Below are 22,651 nucleotides of genomic sequence, written 5' to 3'. Positions count from 1 at the left end.
TTCTTTATCCCACTTCTGGTGAGATCTTTTTTTGTGAACATAATTTCTTTTCATTCCATAATTTTTTTGTTATCAAAATCTTGTTATTTACCTCTTGTGGGGTTATAATTTGCCGCATTTGCTTCAGAAAATGGGGCTGCGCCAGCTGGGCGCGCTTCATGATTTCTTAAGAACAATTCATTGTTGCGTTCAGCAACAAGAAAGTAAGAAATTAGCTCAAAAAAATTTTTTAAATCCTTTTTCTCGATTGCTACTGCAAGAGTACATTCGAGGCATGGAAGGTCGAAAAAGTTTTCTCTAACATATCGGGCTTGAGGAGGTATCACCGTCTTTTGATGATTGTACCTTTCTTCAAGGTCTTTGCACAGATTTGCAGGATCTTTTAATGTGGGATATTCATTTTTCAATCATACGTCAAGATGACGACGAAAGAAAATTATGGCTTTGGCTATATCCTTCTGGAATGTATTTCCAGCCTTAATGGTATCTCCAAGATCCATTGAATCAAGATGGATTTTAACATCTAGTATCCATGATAAATAATTATTTTCAGATATATCAAAAGCATTATATTCAAGATGAAAGAGATTCGACATAATACAAATTTGTTACCTGAAGTCTTCCTAAAATTTCGTTAGAGCTTCGTGTTGATAACGTGTTGTAAAATAAATAAGGAAGAAATAATAAAATAAAGTATAAATAGAAAAATACTACTATCAATATTTACCAATACTATTATACTACTATAAAGATAATATATTAATATCATATTAGTATTCTATGAAGAGGAAAAAGTAAATGAGTGCTTTATTGTAGAAGAAAAGAGAGAGAGAAAGTATTTTTTTTATTATTGCTGTATCTCGTTCGTTAGGCTATGAAACCTTATTTATAGCTATATAAGATTAGCTTTTTCAAGCTTTGAAAAGGATGGCACCGTCTATATTAAAGGTTTGTATTATCTAAGCACCTTTTAATTGGATAAAGGGTTGATGATCATCTATACCGTAACAAATGGTATGTTTTTTACTTTTTCTTTTTCCACCAATTTTTTTATATGCAGCAAAGGAAAACTTAAACCACAGGAAAAACGCACACAAAACACAAAGCCACTAAGTATTTCTAAACATTGACAATAACATCTCAACATCATTTGATTCATTTCCATTGAACATCATAGACTAGAAACAATATAGGACCATAGGAAATGAGTGGTATAACTTAAACCATTTTTCAAAAGGGTAAAAGATCTATGTACATTCACCAATCACATTTCCTTTGAAAAATCGATGTATATGAATACAAAGTGTATCTGGACACAAAATTTGAAACAAAAGGAGTGTGAAGAGAATACAAATTCTCAGATCATTCCAATTTCAACCACCCAATGCTCTCCTGAGCCCTGCCCTTGGTCTGCTGGAAGCTGGTTTGTATACTGGTTACCTTTGTCTGGGAATGTGATCTTTGTTCCTTTTTTCCAACCTGGCTTTATGTCAATTGTTAATATCTCAGTGGGTTTGGCCTCCTACAAAAGCAATTTTGATTTGTGAGATTGCAATAATAAGACCACAATAGAAGTTTATACTCCTTTTAAGGGTTTACATTTGACCAATGAGTTGTTGCATATACAAGACGGGATTTGAACTCTCGACACTTGTTTAAGTGGACAAGTGAACTGATTACTCGACCAATTCAGATTGGTTTGAATTAACTGGTTATTTTGAAGAGTAAATAGCAAATCAATTTTCTTGAATAAATAGAGATCAAGATACTACATACTCACCCATTAGCATCCATAACAATCCTTGAGATCTTCATTTTTCTTGTGGAACCCGTGTACAACTCTTCCAAACTACATGCCAACTTGCTCTCAACAGGAGGCGGCTTCTTCAGCGGCGCATGGAATCCGCTGAATGATCCGCCTCCCTCAGTTTGGAACCTGGACCTTCCATGAGGTCCAGATGATCCAAATCCAAAAGGGTTGTCTCTAAAGAACTCTGCAAAGATATCCTCTGCATTTCTTGGGTTAACTCCATTTGTTGGTTCATTCCCAGGTGGTGGCATATGTTTCAAACCTTCCTCTCCTTGCTGATCATAAATCACCCTCTTTTGAGGATCACTCAATACCTAAATTCACAAAAATAAATAATTAAATGAACAATGTAATTTGAATAGTTAAAAGTTGCCTAACAACTTTTTTCCCCCCAAAGCAATTATAGTATTGGTTTCACTCATTTTATTTTTTGCCTTATTTTTTCTTCTTGTTCTTTTAGTCGCTACAATTTTGCTTAAAGTTTTTAACTTCTAATATGTAAGTTACAGACTATTTGTATGAGTTATTAACTAAAAATGTTTAATGCAAACAACATCAATCATTGTACAAATAATATTTTTGGAAGAGCAAAAAAGAATATCAAAATTCTTCCACATCCAATTACTATTCAATCTCAAACTTTCCATTTTACACACAATTGAATTAACTATTAAGCTTTCCGCCAGCCAAAATTCGAAGATAAGTCTTGGTCTTTAAGACTTGGGTAAAGAAAAAAAAAAAGAAAAAATGGGAGAAGAAAAAAAAAAGGAAAAAATCGGAATCTTCTAAATTCACACAGTCACTACAATAATGGTTTCAAAATCAACCAAAGTTGATGATGATTATTACTATAATAGAGACATATCTTTGGTTTTCTTGTTACATGTAAAATTCAAGGGAAAAAAATGTGAGGAAAGAATTTTGAATTTAGCGTCACGTTTTGAACTGCATGAATTATTGTTGTTGTTGTTAGACTCTGTTGAATTGGACGTAAGAAGAAGAAACTCGGTTGAAATCAAAGGGAAAATTTTGGATCATAGAAAATGATAATCAGAGTTAGTTACGGGAAAAATGCATATTTAGGTGCTGCTTATTGGATTTCCTTTTGCGTGTTGCATGGAATATGCATTCTGTTTCTCAGTGTTTTAATTTGTGACAGCCTAAATAAATGTAATAATATTAATAAACATTGGACAATGTTATCATGATGCATTATCCATTTAATTATTTTGATGTATCATGCATTTGTTAAGAAAGTAATTTTTTTTTTAGAATTCAATATTTTTCTTGTTAAGAATTAAAAATATATATATCAAAAACAACTATTTTTAGAATACTTTTTAACTGATTTCTAAATAGCTTAATCTAACAATATACACATTTTTTAAAAACTAAAATTTTGTGGATGTAGAAAGAGTATTAATGTTGTTATAGCTAATAGAAGATTTGCGAAGGCAATGAACTTTTGGACAAGTTGATAACAAATAAACACAACTACTTAAAAAGATTTAATTTTATTTCTGTCATTTATCACAAGGTTTTTAATGTGTGAATTAATGTGGGTAAATTATGTTTCTTTAATCTGTGATTTATCACAAGTTTTTTCTGTCATTTATCTGTGATGCAGAATCACCTTTGGTCAGATATTTGTTTTAGACAGCTCACTGATTGCAATCATAGCCTTAGATGCAAAATTAGCAAAATATACAAGGTTCATGTTGTACAAGGTAATTAATTTTTCAAGGCTTCTCTTCAGCCATATTACGAAGTCCCATCAACCATAATTCTATAAATATGCAATAATGAAGACAAAAGCCAGAGCTTCCATCAGGAACTCCAAAGCATCAATAGACTAAGTAATGTTAAATAAAATACCAAAATTGCCATATACATATATGATGTTTACTTGAAAACGAAACTGCAGTGGTAAGGTCTCATCTTCTAAACTTTTTGGATGATTTCTTATCCTTGAGACCTAAGTATTTGTCAATATCTTCTTCGCCATAATCTGATTCACCTCTCCGTTTCTTCTTCCCCATGGCTTCCTCCTTCATTTTCTACATAAAGTTTTGAGAAAAAATGCATTAAATCAATCATATAAACATACATTAACTGATTTCAATACCATCATCATAGAATTCAGAAACTATAACAAAAGCTCATGTACCTTTACATACACATTATACATGCAGATTTCTATCAATGGTATTCAAGGTAACCAAACTCAGTTTACCGAAACCCTTAGAGCTTGGGTAGACTCAAATTTGTTTCCCTCGGAAAATATGAGACAGAGAGAATATCCCAAAATAAAAACTAAACAAAGTTTTGCATGCAAAATTACCATTACTGATAATCGTTTGGCCTCGCTAACCCGCTCTTCCAAAAGTAGAACTTCCTCTTCTTGTGCAGGATATTCTGGTAGCTTCTTGCCTGAAATATTAGTTGCATTGACGACTTTAGAAAATGTTCCCAGCCTTAACAATACATGTTAAAGAATATACTACTACTCTCACCTATAAGTTTCTCTATTTGAATGTACCACTCCAGCTCATATTGGTTCACAAGGGAAATTGCAACCCCAGAACGCCCTGCACGAGCAGTCCTTAGAGCACAAGATAAGGAATCCAGCAATTTAGGTTTAGTCTAGAGCAGAAATTTAGATGATTCGTCAACCTAGAATTTGTAGAACAAATAACATGAGGCTAAATTCAAAAGTTAGATTAATTATAGCACATCTTACTTTGGAGTTTGTGGGGATGTCATAGTTAATCACAACATCTACTATTGGAATATCCAATCCTCTACTAGCTACATCAGTACAAATGAGAATATTGCGAGCCCCAGACTTGAATAAATTCAAGGCTCCAAGCCTTTTTGACTGTCAAGATTATTGTAAAAAAGAATTACAGACAACTGGCAAACCACAAATAACAAATATGTATGTGTCCATGCACTATAGAGAGAGAGAGAGAGAGAGAGAGAGAGAGAGAGAGATTCTTCTTCCACCCCACATCCTCTCTCCCATAAGGTGGAAGAAAGAATATTTTGCAAGAAATTACTAATTAACTATTAACTATTATAATACAAGAATGTTCAATACAATTACCTGGGTCATATGACCATTAATTGGGATGGCTTTTAGACCAAGATTACTAAGAATCAAAGCAAGAAGACGAGTTGAATCACATGTACGAGTGAACACCATTGATGTACTTCCAGCCATTTCAGTGAGAATGTACACAAGGTAGAAATCCTATAAGAAAACATAATAAATTAACGAGGACATAGATTGCAGGCATAGAAGATATAGGCTGATTCATGAAACCTAAAATGCATAAAAATCAGTCAAATGCAAAAGGCACCAAAAAATGTATGATTCAGTAAACAAAGGCATTAGAAAACAATTGAATATATATCTATTGTGCAAAATAAACAAAGTACTTCACAATGATAATTAGACACAAATCCTCGATAAAGTATAATAATAAGTTCCTAAACTAAAACTACTTGTGGAATGCCAAAAATTCAACCAAAAAAGGTGGTGAAGAGAAGCAACAGGGTGGTCAAATAGCGCCCCTCTGGCATTTCAACTTCTGTTGTTGTGCAGGTCAAGCAGTGGTCTTCTGTCTTCTATGCAAAACCTAATATCTTTTATTGGGCTAAGTCAGATAATTTAGTGTATTTTTGGCTGACACTAGGGGACAGTTCCTCTCATCTAATATATATAAACGAAACAGAAAGCAGCCTCAGAGCAAGGCACATGCCTTAGCACCTTGCCTTCTCAGCATCTAAAAAGAGCCAAAACTAGGGCCGTCAATATGGGCTAAACCCGTTGGGCCAGCCTGTTTCCCCGCTTAAACGAGCAGGCTTTTACCTTTAAAATCAGGTCCGTTTAAATTTCAGGCGGGAAAAAAATAACAGGTTAAGCGAGCAGCCCGATTAACATTTTTTGTATTTTTCAAAAAAATCTAGTACTTTTTTCAATGTTTTTCCTGAACCATTTCTCCCGTCGCCTATAGCACCTAGGCATGCCTTTTGACAAGAGTTATATTGATCTCAGTCCAAAACGTCAATTTGATAGAAGAGTTCAATGAAGAGTTTTCCCGCATAACTCCATGCAGTCAATCTAACATGCTGCAAGTAGTAGATGTTTTCCTAAAGTAAATGTCATGATTATTCAAACATATAAGATCTAGTCCATTGTGCCAAAAATACATGACACGAATGATGTTCTATTACGCTTACCAAAATCCCCTTCAAAAATCAAACATTTTCTGAAGAATCAATGATGGATAACACAAACCTTGTTTGGCAGGTAAGAAACGATATTGCTGCTTCAGTGTGTCAACAGTAGAATACTTAGAGGCTGCTTCAATCTAAATTAAACAAAAGCAAATTGAGTAAATTTGGAACAACTAGAATCTAAACATATTTGCAAATATACAGGGTACCTTCACAGGATTCCTTAAACAAACATTTGGAGCTTTTGGACCTGCAGCATTGAGGGTGCAACTTGCTGTATTAGCATTGTAATATATATATATATATATATATATGTCGTATATAAGCAGCTTCTAGAAACCTTTTTCTAACTAAGGAAAATATAGACTTGGCCTAAAATTAAAATTATAGGATTAAAATTTATTCATACAGAGAGGAAAACCAGAACCCTTTTAAGTCCTAAATTCAAATGCCATAAATCTTAGACGAACAACATAGTCCTAAATTCAAAATGCCATAAATCTGAAACGGAAAACATATATCTGATCTATTCCAATCTATAAAAATAATTTTTCCTACTCCTTCTATCACATATTTCCACACAAACTAGTTGCATGCCAACATAAATATGGTCATAATAAGTTTATTGAGCCCTTGATCTCCTCATATATTTTACATACTTTAATACTTATTTAATTATATAATTCCACTAGAATTGATATTTATTTTACATTGTTCACTTATGGTCTCAGCCCCACCCCCTCCCCCTCTTCAACTGTTATGGATTTGTCCCTGTGCATATAATGATATTGTACACACGATGATAAAGTAAAGTGCACAGTTGTCCATAAATATTCATATATACCTTCTTAGTCATTGTAGCAGAAAACAGAAATGTTCTCCGCTCACGAGGAATCAATTGTATAATCTCATTAAGTGATTCCTCAAAGTCCTCATTCAACAGCCTGTCCGCCTCATCTAGGACATGAATGTGTAGAATATAGCAAGTTCAAATATATGTACGATAAAGAAATGAGAGATGAAAAAATGCTATGGTAGACAACAGGAAAGTTTTATTAAATATTTATTTTTGCAAACTTTAAAGTCCAAAAATAGGCCAAAGAATCCATAAAATGTTTTCTCGTCACTTTGAATCAGGATCTGACATTCTTTAAGATATAACTTTGCAACAATATATAAAGCACCTAACCCAATGCAGAAACATAAATCTCAAAAGAAAATCAACTTGCAGAAATTGCATCGAGTCAGTTACATGAATTATGTTATGTATTTCACAACTCAACATTGAGTAAATAAAGATTTTAATGAAATAAGAGGTGAACTCTTGAGCTCATATATGCGAGGGGCAAACTGGGTGGGCAGAGTAAAAGTGGTGAAAAATATTCAGAACTCATTACGTACAATCAATACATAGTTCACACAGCACGTGTATCAAATGATTGGATTAAATAAAAAGAAAAGAAAACTTGAGCATAGAATAATGTAACATCAGCATTATGTACAAATCATACCAAATATTTTAATCTATTAAGAGAAAATCCTTTGGTGTTTTTGAGGTGATCTAAAACGCGTCCTGGTGTTCCGACTTGCAAAGGTATGAATTTAACATAAAGGAGGAAAAGAAACACAGAATTGACAAAAAATAAGAAGGCTAAACATAACTCAACAACCAAAGAAACACTAAATCATAAGCACAAACTCAGTCTTGCAAATTCAGAATGTGCCTAGTTCATTTTAACTACTTTGATTGTTAGAATATAATTAGGATCAATTAGTATATCTGAATATTTATTATTATAAAATATTATTTTCGATTCAACGTGTCAAATTTAAATATAAAACTGTGCATCGCACCGTTTAACACTAGTAAAACAACAAATCGCACATCATGAGATGATGTATTGTATTGTATCACATCATACTATGTTTTCTCCCTAAACATCCAATGTTGTTTAGAGGCAAAAGCCAATATCCAGCAACTAACAAAATATCGAAATCTATAACCTATAGAAAGTTTAAGACTGCTGAGAAATGGCACTAGTAGCAACCGAAGATACAGAAATTCTCCTTACAGGACGAGAGGACTTCTTCACATAAGAGGAATTCCACTCCCCACCATCTTGAGAATAATAGTCCATTGGATATTCACCACCAAAATCGCTCTTTCCATTTCCATTTTCATCTTCTCCACAGCTACACTCACAGGAAGAATCACCACTCTTCTGGCAACTTACACCACCATCTTCACAACCTTCCTGCACCTTTGCCACCAACACATTTTTCTTCTTCTCCCACCAGCCAGGTATCACCCCCAACGCGATCTCTGCCTCGAAGGGATTGAGCACTGGTTTCCCAAAAGCATCACCCCAATCAATCGATAACCGAGGACAAGCAATCTGAATCCAAGCATCCACGGAGTCCTCAAACAATGCAATCCTTGCAGGGCTAATCTCAGACATCAAGAAAACAGTGTAAAGGAACCCTTTTTCCTTCATATTCTTTTCCAATCTCTCCAGAATCTTAGGGTTCCCTTGCCTACCCAAAGTCCCCAAAACAACACCCCAATTCCGAGCTTCCTCCCTCGCTCTCAAAATCGCACCTTTCCTAGATTCCTTCATTCCCACGTGATCATACTCTTCCAGAAACAACTTCCCAATGTAAGGGTCATACCTAAAAGCCTTAATCCCAGGATTAGCTATCATGATCGCCTCAAGATGAAACCTTCCATCAGCTACAAATACCAAAACGCTATTCTCAGGATTCTCACTAAACGAATCCATTAATGAAACCTTGGGAGCAGTGCAGCCAAGAACCTCACCGGCCGAAAGAGGCTTGGACTGCGGTACCAAAACCCTAAACCCTGATTTCTCCAATTCCGGCTTCGCAGCCCTAATTGCAGATGCAAACTGAATAGTACCAGCTAATACGAGGTTCTGGGCGCGAGATTCGAGGTTCAATTTAACGGTATCAACCAAATGGGAAACGTCGATTTTGATGTCAACGAAGACGTAGAGACAGGGGATGGTGGTGGAATCGATGGGGACAAGGCAGCTGTGGCCGTAGTGGATGAGGAGGTCGGCGGAGAGCGCAGCGGCGCAGAAGTCGTCGACACAACAAGCGCCGTAGGTGACGTCACCGAGGACGTAGCAGCGGTCGACGGCGGCGAAGGTAGTGAAGATGTCGGAGAGAGGGAGGGAGTACATGAGGAGGCCCTCGGGGAACTGAAGGGCAACGCGCTTGGCGCCGGTGGAAAGAACGCGCCAAACGCATTTGTGGACCTCGAAGTTGTAGTTGTGAGGGAGAACGGAGATGGCGGCGTTGAGGGCCGCGTCGTTGAGGATGGAATCAGGGATTTGGTTCTTCACAAACCGCTTCGGCGTTGGCTTTGGCTTAGCTTGCTCCACCTCCATCGACCAATCAACCTTCTTCCCTCTCTAATCTTCTGTAAACCCCTTTTTTTTTCCTTAGCCTTTCTGAAACTCACTCGGCCACCTTCTACCTTCCTCACTTAAGGGTACTCACGTACAACCCGCTCAGCGGCGCCAAGAACGAAACACCAGCACCGAAAGTGGACTTGAAACCGTTTTAATCACTGGTTCACTGGTTCACTAGTCCAACCAGTCCAACCAGTGGTTCAACCGGGAAAACCGTTTTAGAACAGCAACGCGTGATGGAGAGGGAAGATTGTTGGCTATTTGTCCATAGTTGATTCCAAAATCAGAACCACTTGTCTGTATAAAACTATAAATGTCTCTGAGAAAAACACAGTTTTGAAATATCAGAAAAATAAAATGCTTAAATTCCTATGCTGAATAAGAAGAATAAGTACACAACCAAATTGATAGAATCATAAAACTAAAATGAATAATATATAAATTAATTAATGGTTTTTGATTCCTCTGAGGATGCAATGTAGTTTCTCTTTCATTCCATGAAGCTAAGAAGGAATAACATTCTGATCACTAAACAACTAGACTAGAATGTTCCATTAGCAAGAAAACATAGACAGAAACAGAATAAGATTACCACAGATAACAAAATCAGTTTTTTCATCAACTTTGTGTGGAATCAAAAGAGAATCATGCAGAAGTATACAAGTTACACACCAGAAATAGTGAGAAGCAGCATAAGCAGTTTGAAGTAGGCGGAATTTCCAAATTCAAAAATAATGAAAACCAGATAACCCCAATCATAAACACCATTACAAAATTAAATAAAAAATCAACCAAAAATCACCTTGCAAATCAAAAACTCAATCTCTTGAACTCAATAATTACATCAGTTATCCAACTAAATAATTGCATCACAGTTATCATAAACTGATTTCAAAGCCTAGATGCAGAGTGAAATTAAAAACATGAAGCATATAATAAATCAAAAGATCACCAATTGCAAATTTTTTAATAAGAACAGAAGTTAAGAACAATGAAAAATGAAAAAAGATTCAACAGTTTTCAACCCAATTTTAATAAAGCTCATCACAATGATTAACAACAAAAAGTACTGAAGGAACAGTGAATCAGTAACACGCAGTGCAAATTTAAAATTTAAAAGTTATCCATTTAAAATTTATCATCAAATACAATCAGTGAGCAAAACCAATCAACCAAGCACTGACTGAGTATTCTGTTCTGATTCTGTGACTGGGAAGCAACAAATTCAGCAACAAATTCAAGTTACAGCAACAAATTTAACAAATCCAAGTAAAGTCCCGATTTACAGCAACATTTAGATTAGCAACAAGGCAAATTTGATTAGCAATTCAGCAACATGCAAAAATACAGGGAGAAGGGAAATCTGAAAAGAGAGAACAGGGAAGCGATGGTGCAGGGACTCACCAACGGTCGACGGCGAGTCGGCGACCACCCCACGGAAGGCGACGAAGCAAGAGACAACCCCACGAGTTGCTTCTGCCGCCGGCGACGAGACAGACGAACCACGAGATGCCAGTGACTGAGACGAGACTCGAGTGAGACTGGGAGGCAGAATCGAGCAGAGACAACCACGGACGACGAGCAGCAACCAACACGCACAGCTCGAGCACTCACTGGCGGAGAGAGGCGCGAGCAGCCGAGCACAGAGGAGAACGGCGAGATGCGAGCACCCGACGTGGAGGATCCGGCGAGAGGCCCGAGAGCACGAAGACGGAAGTTCTTGAGTGCGATGGACGGCGGCAGCAGTCTCTCACTCCGACAGACGGCGACAACTATTGGTGGAGGCTAGGGTTTGCTTTCTTTTGTGGAGGCTAGGGTTTGCTGAAGGAAGGAGTTGGAGAAGGGGGAATGGGGGAATGGGGGAGACCCCTGACAAAAATATTTTATTAAAAAATATATATTTGCAACTTCTGTTATATATTTTATTATATATTATTAATTTAAAATACATTATATGATACTCTTTTATTTTAATTAATTTTTTTTTTAAAATTAAGAAGTTCTTTTTCTTTTTCTTTTCTCTTTTTTATCTTTTTCTCTTTATCATTTATTTTATTTCACTTTTTAATTTTAATATTAAAAAAATAATAATATTTTATAATATTATTAAAGTATGATGTGTATAACTAGGATATAAAAAATATAAATTTAACTAACAGATTTATTATTTAAAATACAAATCTAATTCTCATATATTTATGTACCTGAATTTTTTAAATTTTTATAATACACAAATCTTACATTCAGATATATATATATATATATATATATATATATATATATATATATATATATATATATATATATATATATATATATATATATATATCTGAATTTTTAACAATTTTTAATATATAAATCTAACTTTTAAATTTGTACACCTCATTTAAATCGGTCTTTTAGATTTTTTTTTTCTCCTCAACAAATTTGACCTTCTAATTTGTTTAATAACAATTTAAAAAAATTTAATTCCATATTAAAAAAAAAACCAACTTTTTTAATAACATGCATTATACACTAATTTACTCTATATAAAAAAATTAGCCACTTTATTTTTCTTATATATTATTATTAATTATTAGTTTGACAATAAAAATATATCACATATCATTTGTTAGTTGTAATTAAAATTAAAATTTAAAATTAATATTTATATTTATATTATATTATTAATTTGACAATAAAAATATAAATTTTTTTATTTTGAATTATTTAAATATTTTATTTATTAAAATGTACAACATTCACTTTTTAAACTACCATTATACATCCTAAGTACAAAAGGTAAATGATAAATAAGTACATAAGTCGAATACTATGTATCCAAGATGAAATATCTTAAAAAAAATTTCAAATACATTTGGAATGTATTATATCTACGTGTGTGTCTATATATATATATATTGCACAATATTAGAAATAAAGCCAAAAAATTAAAATATATATAGGTATAATAATATGATTATTAAATAAAAATGAAGTAATAATGAATAATAAATTATTAATTAATTTTATTTCGAAACAAAATACTAATTGTAAAAAAAATTAATATATTGACTAAATAGATAGATATACAACAATAAAAAATAATTATATTATAATTAAATTAATAAATATTTATAAAAAAAATTAAATATACATCTTTAAATTAGAATTTAGAACTACCGTTTTTGGTTTTGATTTTTTTGAGTTATTTTTGTTATACCTATAACCTAATAATATTATTATTATCGTAATATTGGCAATTAAGACAATAATAATAATAATAATAATAATAATAATAATAATAATAATAATAATAATAATAATAGAAAAAAAATAATATAAAAGCGAAAGGTTGCAAGAAGGATAATATTAGTAATTTAGCATAACTATAAGGTTAGCTTATATCTATATCTGCCCTAATTGTTATAATAATACAATTTATTATTTGTGGACCGTTCTCTATATTTCTGGATATTTTCATTTATCTTGGTTTTTTTAAGGTTCGGATTATACTTTTTTTTTTTTTTACTGAAGAAAGCTCTAACATTGTATAGTCTAACATTTGTTGTATGAAAAGTATTAGGGGGTGGCAAAGCGGGTCGGCCCGCTCCGCCCCGTTGAGGTCCGCCCTATAAACGGGTGGACCGGCCCATCTGTCAACTAAAATGGATTCAAAATGCTAGTTCGTTCCGCTTTATGGCGGATTGACGGGTCGACGGGCTAGCCCGCTTGATTTTTTTTTTTGAAAAATAAAATTCATTAAAATTAACTAAAAAATAATAATTAAAAAATCAAATACAAATAAAAAATAGTCAAATTATAATATAATATTTTTATTATCTTTTTTTTAATTTTTAACTTCAATAAAATTGTTAAAAATAATATTTGTCAATAGAACTATGTTTATTTTAAAAAACAAGTCACATAATTCGAACAAATATACGAAATTGTAAAATAAAATAAATAAAGTTAATAACTAAAAGAAGAATAAAAATAAAAACAAAAAAAAGTGTTTGAAAATTCTATAATTATTAATTTTATAATAGTAATCACTCTTTTATTTAATAAAAAAATAAAAAAAATAAATATCTTCAACTCGGCGGACCGGCCCGCTCCGCCCCGCTAAAACCCGCCAATTTGGCGGTGCGGGTTTGGCGGATTTTTTTTAATTTGGCGGGCTCCAAATTCTAGCCCGACCCGTCCTTTTTAGCGGGTCGGCCCAACGAGTTCAACCCGTTTTGCCACCCCTAAAAAGTATAAATTTAGTCTGTTCCAGGCTATGAAGCACGGACAGTCGGACACTTCGCTGAGTTGCTGTGTTTGCATCTCGGACACATTTTAGACACGACATTCATCCACACTCGTTTGACGTGTTCAAACTGTGTCTTAATAAAATATAAAAAAAATTTTACCGGACACGTTTAGACGTACCTAAATATCATTACGTGTCAGCGTGTTCAGTCTTATTAACATATATTTTTGAAATAAATTTAGATATAGCATATATTATTATTTATGAAAATAAAAAATATTTTAAATACTTGATATAATTAAAATACGACATTAAAAATAATTAAAAATTAATTTATATTTTAATATTAATAAAATATCAAAATATCATTACGATTTATTTAAAAAATACTTTATATTTTATATGTATGTGTGTCCCCTATCTTATAAAATTTTAAAATTCGCGTATCAGCATGTTCCGTATCGTGTCATTTCCGTGTCAATATCAACGTCCATGCATCATAACTTGCAGATGTTATAAGGAAATGGATCGGATTGATCATGGTGTGTTTGGACCTAATTTGGTCCTAGATCCTGACAAAAAAAATTATTATTTTTTTAAAATTGTTGAAACATTATTTTTTAAAAGTTTATTATTGTTTATTGAAATTTTTTAACTATCTATTTTTAAAAAAATTGTTAAAAAATTAATATATTAAAATTACTGTTAGGAGGGTAACATCACAATGGATAAAATGTACTCCGTGAATAGTGAATACCTGAGTATTTTAAATACATTTATATCCACTTTAATCGATTTATTATTTTATTTGTTATTATCTTTTATCTATCTTTTATTTTAAATTTAAATCGATACAATTTAAATTAATATAATTTATTACAATAAATTGATATAATATAAATTATAAATAAAATTTTTAGTTTTTGTTTAATAAAAATTTCTCATTTTTTTATACCATAAAAATAATACATTTTTTATTTATTTTTAGTTATATGTTTTTTAGTAAAATTTAGATGATTAGTAATTAATTGTAATTCTTTGTTTGATTAATTGAAGATGATATAATTTTTGTAAAATGTTTAGGAATTTAAATAAAATATAATTTTGTTAGGATTTTATCCTTAAAATTTTTCGAGAATATTATCATTGCCCAATATCCAAGGTCTCGAGTTTTATTCTTAATTATTCTTCTTAGTAAATTATAGTTTAAGAAGATGTTCATATATATCGTTGTACTTGAGTGCAATATGTTGTTTCCTTACTTTTTAGCGACAAGAATATATATTAAAATACAGAGACTGCTGAGATTTTGATAGATTCTATAGAGTGAATTTCATTTCATTCTCCAAAGTAGCATAGAGAAAAGGAGATGTGTTGATCTAGTATCCTATTTCAAAAAACTGAGAAGGAGATATTTGTGGTGCTTGCTTGGCTAATGAGCCATGCCACACTTCAAAAAAAAAAAAAAAAAGAAAAAGCCATCCATCATTTCATTAAGAGTGTATTTGGAAAGTAGTAAAAGTTTTAAAAAGTTATATTACTCATATTTAAGTATCATTTTTAAAAATATATTTTTAAAGAAATAAAAAAAAATAGACTTCTTTCTTTTCAAAAATTATTTTATTATTCTAAAAAAATTACCTTTAAAATAAAATAACCATCATACTACTTTTATTCTTGGCCTTGTGAAAATTATTTTTTGTTTCTGCTAAAGATTTGATCCGATATCACCATTTTCACGTAATATTTTATTTGCTAGAAGTATTGATCTTTTACCACTATTTTTACGCAATGTTTTATTTCCACCACTATTTTTACACAATATTGCATTTGAACCACCTACTATTTTAAGATTTTTTTTATTATTCTACCACTCTATTTTTATTATTAAATTTGTATTTAACATTGTATATGGTATAAAATTTCAGTGATCAAGTTATGTAAAATCAACATTCAATATTAAAAAATATTTGTTATCATCGTTATTTTAATATCTATTCTCTTTGTGTAAAAGAAAATTGTATTTTTTGAATTATTTATTCAAACACTACCATTTTTAAATAAGTACTTTTATAACTAAAAATTCAAATACAAAATAATTTATTTATAAACTGCTATTAAAAAATTTATATTTTAAGAAACTTATTTAAAAAGTTTACTCACATAAGTATTAAATAAAAGTCATGGCTTGACTAAAATTTTTATGAGTCTTTGACCTAAGATAAAGAGGTAAATAAAATAGATAAAATTATAAATTAGATTCTTACAATTTACAGTGATAATCATGAGAAGAAGGAATAATTCTTTTTTCTCATTTTAAAGTAGAATTTGTTAATACTTTTATATGTATGATGTAATTTTAAAAGAAATTGAATATAGATAAATATCAGACAATTTTTTCAAAAAAAAAAAATCATTAGATTCCATTAATTTTATTAGGTTGCAGTGAAAAAAATTAATAAATTTAGTTTATGTATTTTTTAAAATTTTATAAAAAGTAAAAAATTTCTATAACTGAATTTATTAATATAGAATTTGGGGCATATGGAATTATATTTTAAAACAAATAAATGGTTCATTGTTTATTTGTACAATTATATTATAAAAAATTGAATAAATATGCGATGCTATTTCTTTTCAATATTTTATATTAACTTTCATATTATTTCAAAAATTGTTACAATATATTCTCTGACATTTTATATATATTTTACTTATAATTTTGGAGATAGAAAATACTATTATTGAAAAAACTAATAATGTGTTAATACTAATTTAACATATTGCTTGTAAACCTCATAAAATTAGTGAATAATTAGTCAATAAATTGAATTTTAATTAAAAAAATTAAATATATAAAACTAATATCAAATTAGGATAGAGTTCTTTAAAATGAGAATTTTGACACCAATTTTGAAAAATTCGGCCCAAAATTGGATCGGATAGGCCGAACCGGTTGAATTGGGCCCAAACCAGGCCCGTGGCCCCAACCAGACCTATCACTTAAATGAGCTGAAGCTCATTTTCTTTCTCATTTGGCATGCAGAATGCTGGAAAGCTCAGCAAGAAGAGGAAGAACGTCTGAAGCTTCCAAAACCCTCACTCAAATTTCATTTCTCAATAACTTTTGATCTGAAGTTTCGATTGACGATTCGTTTGCGGCCACGTGATCGCACCGTCGAGCTCTACAAAGCCCGGTATATTGTAAAGTAAGGAATCCACATATGTTGAAAATCTATGAGCAAATATGTTGAAAATTGTTCAATTTGGTATTCTAGGTTCGATTTAGCTTGCGGAGCTTATCGGGTTGAGTTGCTGTGAGTGTGGCTGCGGTAAGGATCACCTAAACCTTAGTCAACTCTTGATTTTATTATGTGAAATCTGAATTTAAAGTGTACATATGTATTAGGTGTGAATTAAGTATATATATATGCATTGGAATTGAATTGTGGACATTTGGAGGCTTGGTGGAAGATTGGTGCTAAGGCTTTGGTTGATTTCTCAAGCTTGAGGGGCTGTGTGTATGTGACTTGTGAGGTTGCCTTGGACTAAACATGGAGGCCGGCCAAGGTATGGTTTAGGTTTCGTACGTTTAATATGTAAGGCTCCGTGAAAACTTAGGCTAGAGAATTATAGGATAAGTTGAAATGGATAGATGTGTTATATGATTAGTTTATGTGATGTTGATGGATGAATTGGTGTTGAGCACTTAACAATGTGAATGTTGGTATTGAAATTAATGAATTGAGGATTTGAGTTATGAATTTTAAAGTTGTAGCTTGTGGGTGGAATGGTGGATTTTGGAATAATGTATGAGTTTTATGGGTTGGTATGGGCATTAATGTGTTAGTAGTTAGTGTGAATGAAGAGGGACTTGATATGTGGCAAATATGCAGGTTTTGTGGGTAATGATATGTGAGTTTGGTAAAAATGAGGTTTGCCATATGATGAGCGGATAATTTATACGCTTTTTGGCATTGTTTTTAGTATGTTTTTAGTATATTTTAATTAGTTTTATTATATTTTTATTAGTTTTTATTTAAAATTCACTTTTCTGGACTTTACTATGAGTTTGTGTGCTTTTCTGTGATTTCAGGTATTTTCTGGCTGGAATTGAGGGACCTGAGCAAAAATCTGATTCAGAGGCTGAAAAAGGACTGCAGATGCTGTTGGATTCTGACCTCCCTACACTCAAAGTGGATTTTCTGGAGCTACAGAAGCCCAATTAGTGTGCTCTTAATTGCGTTGGAAAGTAGACATCCTGGGCTTTCCAAAAATATATAATAGTCTATACTTTACCCGAGATTTGATGGCCCAAATAGGCGTTCCAAGTCAGCTCAAGAATTCTGGCGTTTAACGCCGGAACTGGCACAAAAGCTGGAGTTAAACGCCCAAACTGGCACAAAAGCTGGCGTTTAACTCCAAGAAAAGTCTCTAAACATGGAAGCTTCAATACTCAGCCCAAGCACACACCAAGTGGATCCGGAAGAAGATTTCTGCATTAATTACTGATTTCTGTAAACCCTAGGCTACTAGTTCTCTATAAATAAGACCTTTTGCTATTGTATTTTCGATCTTTGGACGATTAGTCCCTAGACCTTGGAGGCTGGCCATTCGGCCATGCTTACACCACTATCACTTTTGTATTTTCAACGGTGGAGTTTCTACACACCATAGATTAAGGTGTGGAGCTCTGCTGTTCTTCATGAATTAATACAAGTACTATTGTTTTTCTATTCAACTCAAGTCTATTTCTTCTCCAAGATATTCATTCGCACCCAAGAACATGATGAATGTGATGATTATGTGACACTCATCACCATTCTCACCTATGAACGTGTGACTGACAATCACTTCCGTTCTACATGTAAACAAGCTTGAATGTGTATCTCTTGAGTTTCTAATCTAAGATTAGAACCTTCGTGGTATAGGCTAGAATTATTGGCGGCCATTCCTGAGATCCGGAACGTCTAAACCTTGTCTGTGGTATTCTGAGTAGGATCTGGGAAGGGATGACTGTGACGAGCTTTAAACTCGCGATTGTTGGGCGTGTGACAGACGCAAAAGGATCAATGGATCCTATTCCAACATGATCAAGAACTGACAGATGATTAGCCATGCGGTGACAGCGTGCGTAGAACATTTTCACTGAGAGGACGAGAAGTAGCCATTGACAACGGTGATGCCCAACATAAAGCTTGCCATGGAAAGGAGTATGAATGATTGGAAGAAGGCAATAGGAAAGCAGATGTTCAGGAGGAACAAAGCATCTTCATACGCTTATCTGAAATTCCAACCAAAGAATTACATAAGTATCTCTATCTTTATTTTATGTTTTATTTATATTTTAATTATCAATTCTCCATCACCATCTGAATTCGCCTGACTGAGATTTACAAGGTGACCATAGCTTGCTTCAAGCCGACAGTCTCTGTGGGATCGACCCTTACTCACGTAAGGTATTACTTGGACGACCCAGTGCACTTGCTGGTTAGTTGTGCGGAATTGTGATAAAGGGTGATTCACGTTTGAGAGCTCCAAGTCCTTTGGCGCCATTGTTGATGATCACAATTTTGTGCACCAAGTTTTTGGCGCCGTTGCCGGGGATTGTTCGAGTTTGGACAACTGACGGTTCATCTTGTTGCTTAGATTAGGTACTTTTCTTTTTATTTTTCAGAATTTTTAAGAATGAATTCTAGAGTTTCAAGGTGATGTTCTTATCATCACAAAAGCTGATTGATTCTCATCAATTTAGCTGTTGAATGTAATGTCCTGCTGAAGCTTGGCTAGCTATGTCTAATCCTTTTTGGACTGAAGCTTTAGACTAACATTGCATGATTCCTGGAATTCTTATTAAAAAGTTTTGAATCTCTTTATTCTCTTTTTCATATAAGTTTCGAAAATCACAAAAAAATTTAAAAATAAAAAATATTTTATGTTTCTTGTTTGAGTCTTGTGTCTAATTTTAAGTTTGGTGTCTTGCATGCATTGTTTATTTGATCTTAGTTGTATTTTTTTTGTTTCTCATCATTAAAAATTCAAAAATATTTTCAAAATTGTATCTTTTCAAGTCAATAATACAGAGAATTGAAGATTCAGAACATTCAGCAGAGAAATCAAACAGAAAAAGCTAGGCGTTCAAAACGCCCAGTGAAGAAGGAAAACTGGCGTTTAAACGCCAACTAGGGTACCTGGCTGGGTGTTTAATGCCAGAAGGACACTAGAGGGAAGATTTTGTTTTTAATTCAATTTTTTTTTTCAAATCTTCATAATTTTTCAAAATCAAATCTTTTTCAAATCATATCTTTTCAATCATATCTCTTCAAAATCAACTTCTTTCCATTTTTTTTATTTATTACTATTTTCGAAAATCCTTGCTAAAATTAATGATTTACTTCAAAATTTTCAAGTTATTACTTGCCTAATAAGAAAGGATCAAATTTTAAATTTTAAGAATCATATCTTTTAATTTCTTGTTAGTCAAGTAATCAACTTTAATTTTAAAACTTTCTCTTTTTAATTTGATTTTCAATCATATCTTTTCAATCACATCTTTTTCAAAATTAATTTTCAATCATATCTTTTTAATTTCTAATTTCAAAATCTTTTTCAAAATCATTTAATTTCTTTCCTAATCTCAATTTTCGAAAATCTCAATCAAATTTTCAAATTTATTTTTATTATTTTAAAATTTTTTTAATTAATTTTCGAAAATTCTTCCCCTCTTCTCACATCCTTCTATTTAAGGGACTAACACTCCTGCTCAAGGTGCAATTCGAACTCTATCCCTCTTGATAAGTTCGAATTCTCTTCTATCTACCTCCTCCTTCTATTCTTCTTTTCCTCTGACATCTCAAGGAATCTCTATACTGTGACATAGAGGATTCCCTACTTTCTTGTTCTCTTCTCTTTCATATGAGCAGGAGCAAAGACAAAGGCATTCTTGTTCAAGCTGATCCTGAACCTGAAAGGACCTTGAAGAGAAAACTAAGAGAAGCTAAAGCACAATTCTCTAGAGGGCCTAACAGAGCTTTTCAAACAAGAAGAAGCCATGGCAGCCGAAAACAACAACAATGCCAACAATGCAAGGAAGGTGCTTGGTGACTTTACTGCACCTACTCCCGACTTCTATGGGAGAAGCATCTCAATCCCTGCCATTGGAGCAAACAACTTTGAGCTTAAGCCTCAATTAGTTTCTCTAATGCAACAGAATTGCAAGTTTCATGGACTTCCATTGGAAGATCCTCATCAGTTCTTAGCTGAATTCTTACAAATCTGTGACACTGTCAAGACCAATGGGGTTGATCCTGAGGTCTACAGACTTATGCTCTTTCCTTTTGCTGTAAGAGATAGAGCTAGGACATGGTTGGACTCACAACCTAAAAAAATCCTGAACTCTTGGGAAAAGCTAGTCAATGCCTTCTTGGCAAAGTTCTTTCCACCTCAAAAATTGAGTAAGCTTAGAGTGGAAGTCCAAACCTTCAGACAGAAGGAAGGTGAATCCCTCTATGAAGCTTGGGAAAGATACAAGCAATTGATCAGAAGGTGCCTTTCTGACATGCTTTCAGAATGGAGCATCATAGGTATCTTCTATGATGATCTGTCTGAATTATCCAAGATGTCATTGGACAGCTCTGCTGGAGGATCTCTTCATCTGAAGAAGACGCCTGCAGAAGCTCAGGAACTTATTGAAATGGTTACAAATAACCAATTCATGTACACTTCTGAAAGGAACCCTGTGAATAATGGGACAAATCAGAAGAAAGGAGTTCTTGAGATTGATACTCTGAATGCCATATTGGCTCAGAATAAGATATTGACTCAACAAGTCAATATGATTTCTCAGAGTCTGTCTGGAATGCAAGCAGCAACAGGCAGTACTGATGAGCGGATAATTTATACGCTTTTTGACATTGTTTTTAGTATGTTTTTAGTAGAATCTAGTTACTTTTAGGGATGTTTTCATTAGTTTTTATGTTAAATTCACATTTCTGGACTTTACTATGAGTTTGTGTATTTTTCTGTGATTTCAGGTATTTTCTGGCTGAAATTGAGGGACTTGAGTAAAAATCTGATTCAGAGGTTGAAGAAGGACTGCTGATGCTGTTGGATTCTGACCTCCCTGAACTCAAAGTGGATTTTCTGGAGCTACAGAACTTAAAATAGCGCGCTTCCAATTGCGTTGGAAAGTAGACATCCAGGGCTTTCCAGCAATATATAATAGTCCATACTTTGGCCAAGAATAGACGACGTAAACTGGCATTCAACGCCAGCTTTCTACCCAAATCTGGCGTCCAGCGCCAGAAAAGGAGCCAAAACCAGAGTTGAACGCCCAAACTGGCACAAAAGCTGGCGTTCAACTCCAAGAAGGACCTCTACACGTGCAACACTCAGGCTCAGCCCAAACACACACCAAGTGGGCCCAGGAAGTGGATTTATACATCAATTACTTACTCATGTAAACCCTAGTAGCTAGTTTATTATAAATAGGACCTTTTACTATTGTATTAGGCATCTTTTGATCATCTTAGGATCTTAGGATCATCTTTGAACGCATTGTTCTTAGACTTTGGGGGCTGGCCATCTCGGCCATGCCTGGACCTTCACTTATGTATTTTCAACGGTAGAGTTTCTACACTCCATAGATTAAGGTGTGGAGCTCTGCTGTTCCTCAAAGATTAATGCAAAGTACTACTATTTTCTATTCAATTCATCTTATTTCACTTCTAAGATATCCATTCGCACCCAAGAACGTGATGAAGGTGATGATTATGTGTGACGCTCATCATCCTTCTCCTTTATGAACGCGTGCCTGACAAACACTTCCGTTCTACATGAAATAAGCTAGAATGAATATCTCTTAGATCTCCTAACCAGAATCTTCATGGCGTAAGCTAGAATGATGGCGGCATTCAAGAGAATCCGGAA

General features: G+C 33.1%; 2 protein-coding genes and 1 long non-coding RNA gene across 7 annotated transcripts; all 3 read right to left on the bottom strand.

The window, feature by feature from the left end:
• Positions 1-1,133: 1,133 nt before the first annotated feature.
• Positions 1,134-2,211, bottom strand: LOC112729349 (uncharacterized). The gene is made up of 2 exons (XR_011869181.1): positions 1,781-2,211; positions 1,134-1,522 (listed from the first exon to the last, which is right to left on the bottom strand). It is a non-coding gene; the product is annotated as an uncharacterized lncRNA (long non-coding RNA).
• A 1,264-nt stretch (positions 2,212-3,475) lies between these two features.
• LOC112730325 (DEAD-box ATP-dependent RNA helicase 10) lies at positions 3,476-4,723 on the bottom strand. The gene is made up of 4 exons (XM_072209542.1): positions 4,551-4,723; positions 4,324-4,412; positions 4,152-4,240; positions 3,476-3,867 (listed from the first exon to the last, which is right to left on the bottom strand). The coding sequence occupies exons 1-4, from the start codon at positions 4,571-4,573 to the stop codon at positions 3,745-3,747; spliced, it is 324 nt and encodes a 107-aa protein (XP_072065643.1). The 5' UTR covers positions 4,574-4,723; the 3' UTR covers positions 3,476-3,744.
• A 299-nt stretch (positions 4,724-5,022) lies between these two features.
• On the bottom strand, positions 5,023-11,403 carry LOC112727821 (uncharacterized). Of its 5 annotated transcripts, none has more exons than XM_025777734.3 (6): positions 10,891-11,391; positions 8,125-9,805; positions 6,897-7,009; positions 6,262-6,302; positions 6,114-6,186; positions 5,023-5,063 (listed from the first exon to the last, which is right to left on the bottom strand). In XM_025777734.3, the coding sequence occupies exons 2-3, from the start codon at positions 9,460-9,462 to the stop codon at positions 6,989-6,991; spliced, it is 1,359 nt and encodes a 452-aa protein (XP_025633519.1). In that variant the 5' UTR covers positions 9,463-9,805; positions 10,891-11,391; the 3' UTR covers positions 5,023-5,063; positions 6,114-6,186; positions 6,262-6,302; positions 6,897-6,988. The 5 variants fall into 5 exon arrangements, with proteins under 5 accessions (XP_025633519.1, XP_072065642.1, XP_025633516.1 ...); XM_072209541.1 differs by having other exon boundaries at positions 8,125-9,793; positions 10,891-11,371; XM_025777731.3 differs by lacking the exons at positions 5,023-5,063; positions 6,114-6,186; positions 6,262-6,302; positions 6,897-7,009 and having other exon boundaries at positions 7,860-9,805; positions 10,891-11,403.
• Between the last annotated feature and the right edge of the window lie 11,248 nt (positions 11,404-22,651).

Source organism: Arachis hypogaea, chromosome 12 (assembly GCF_003086295.3).
Source record: "Arachis hypogaea cultivar Tifrunner chromosome 12, arahy.Tifrunner.gnm2.J5K5, whole genome shotgun sequence".
Taxonomy (NCBI): Eukaryota; Viridiplantae; Streptophyta; class Magnoliopsida; order Fabales; family Fabaceae; genus Arachis; species Arachis hypogaea.
Note: the sequence above shows the minus strand (reverse complement) of the source record. Positions and strands in the feature narration are given on the sequence as shown.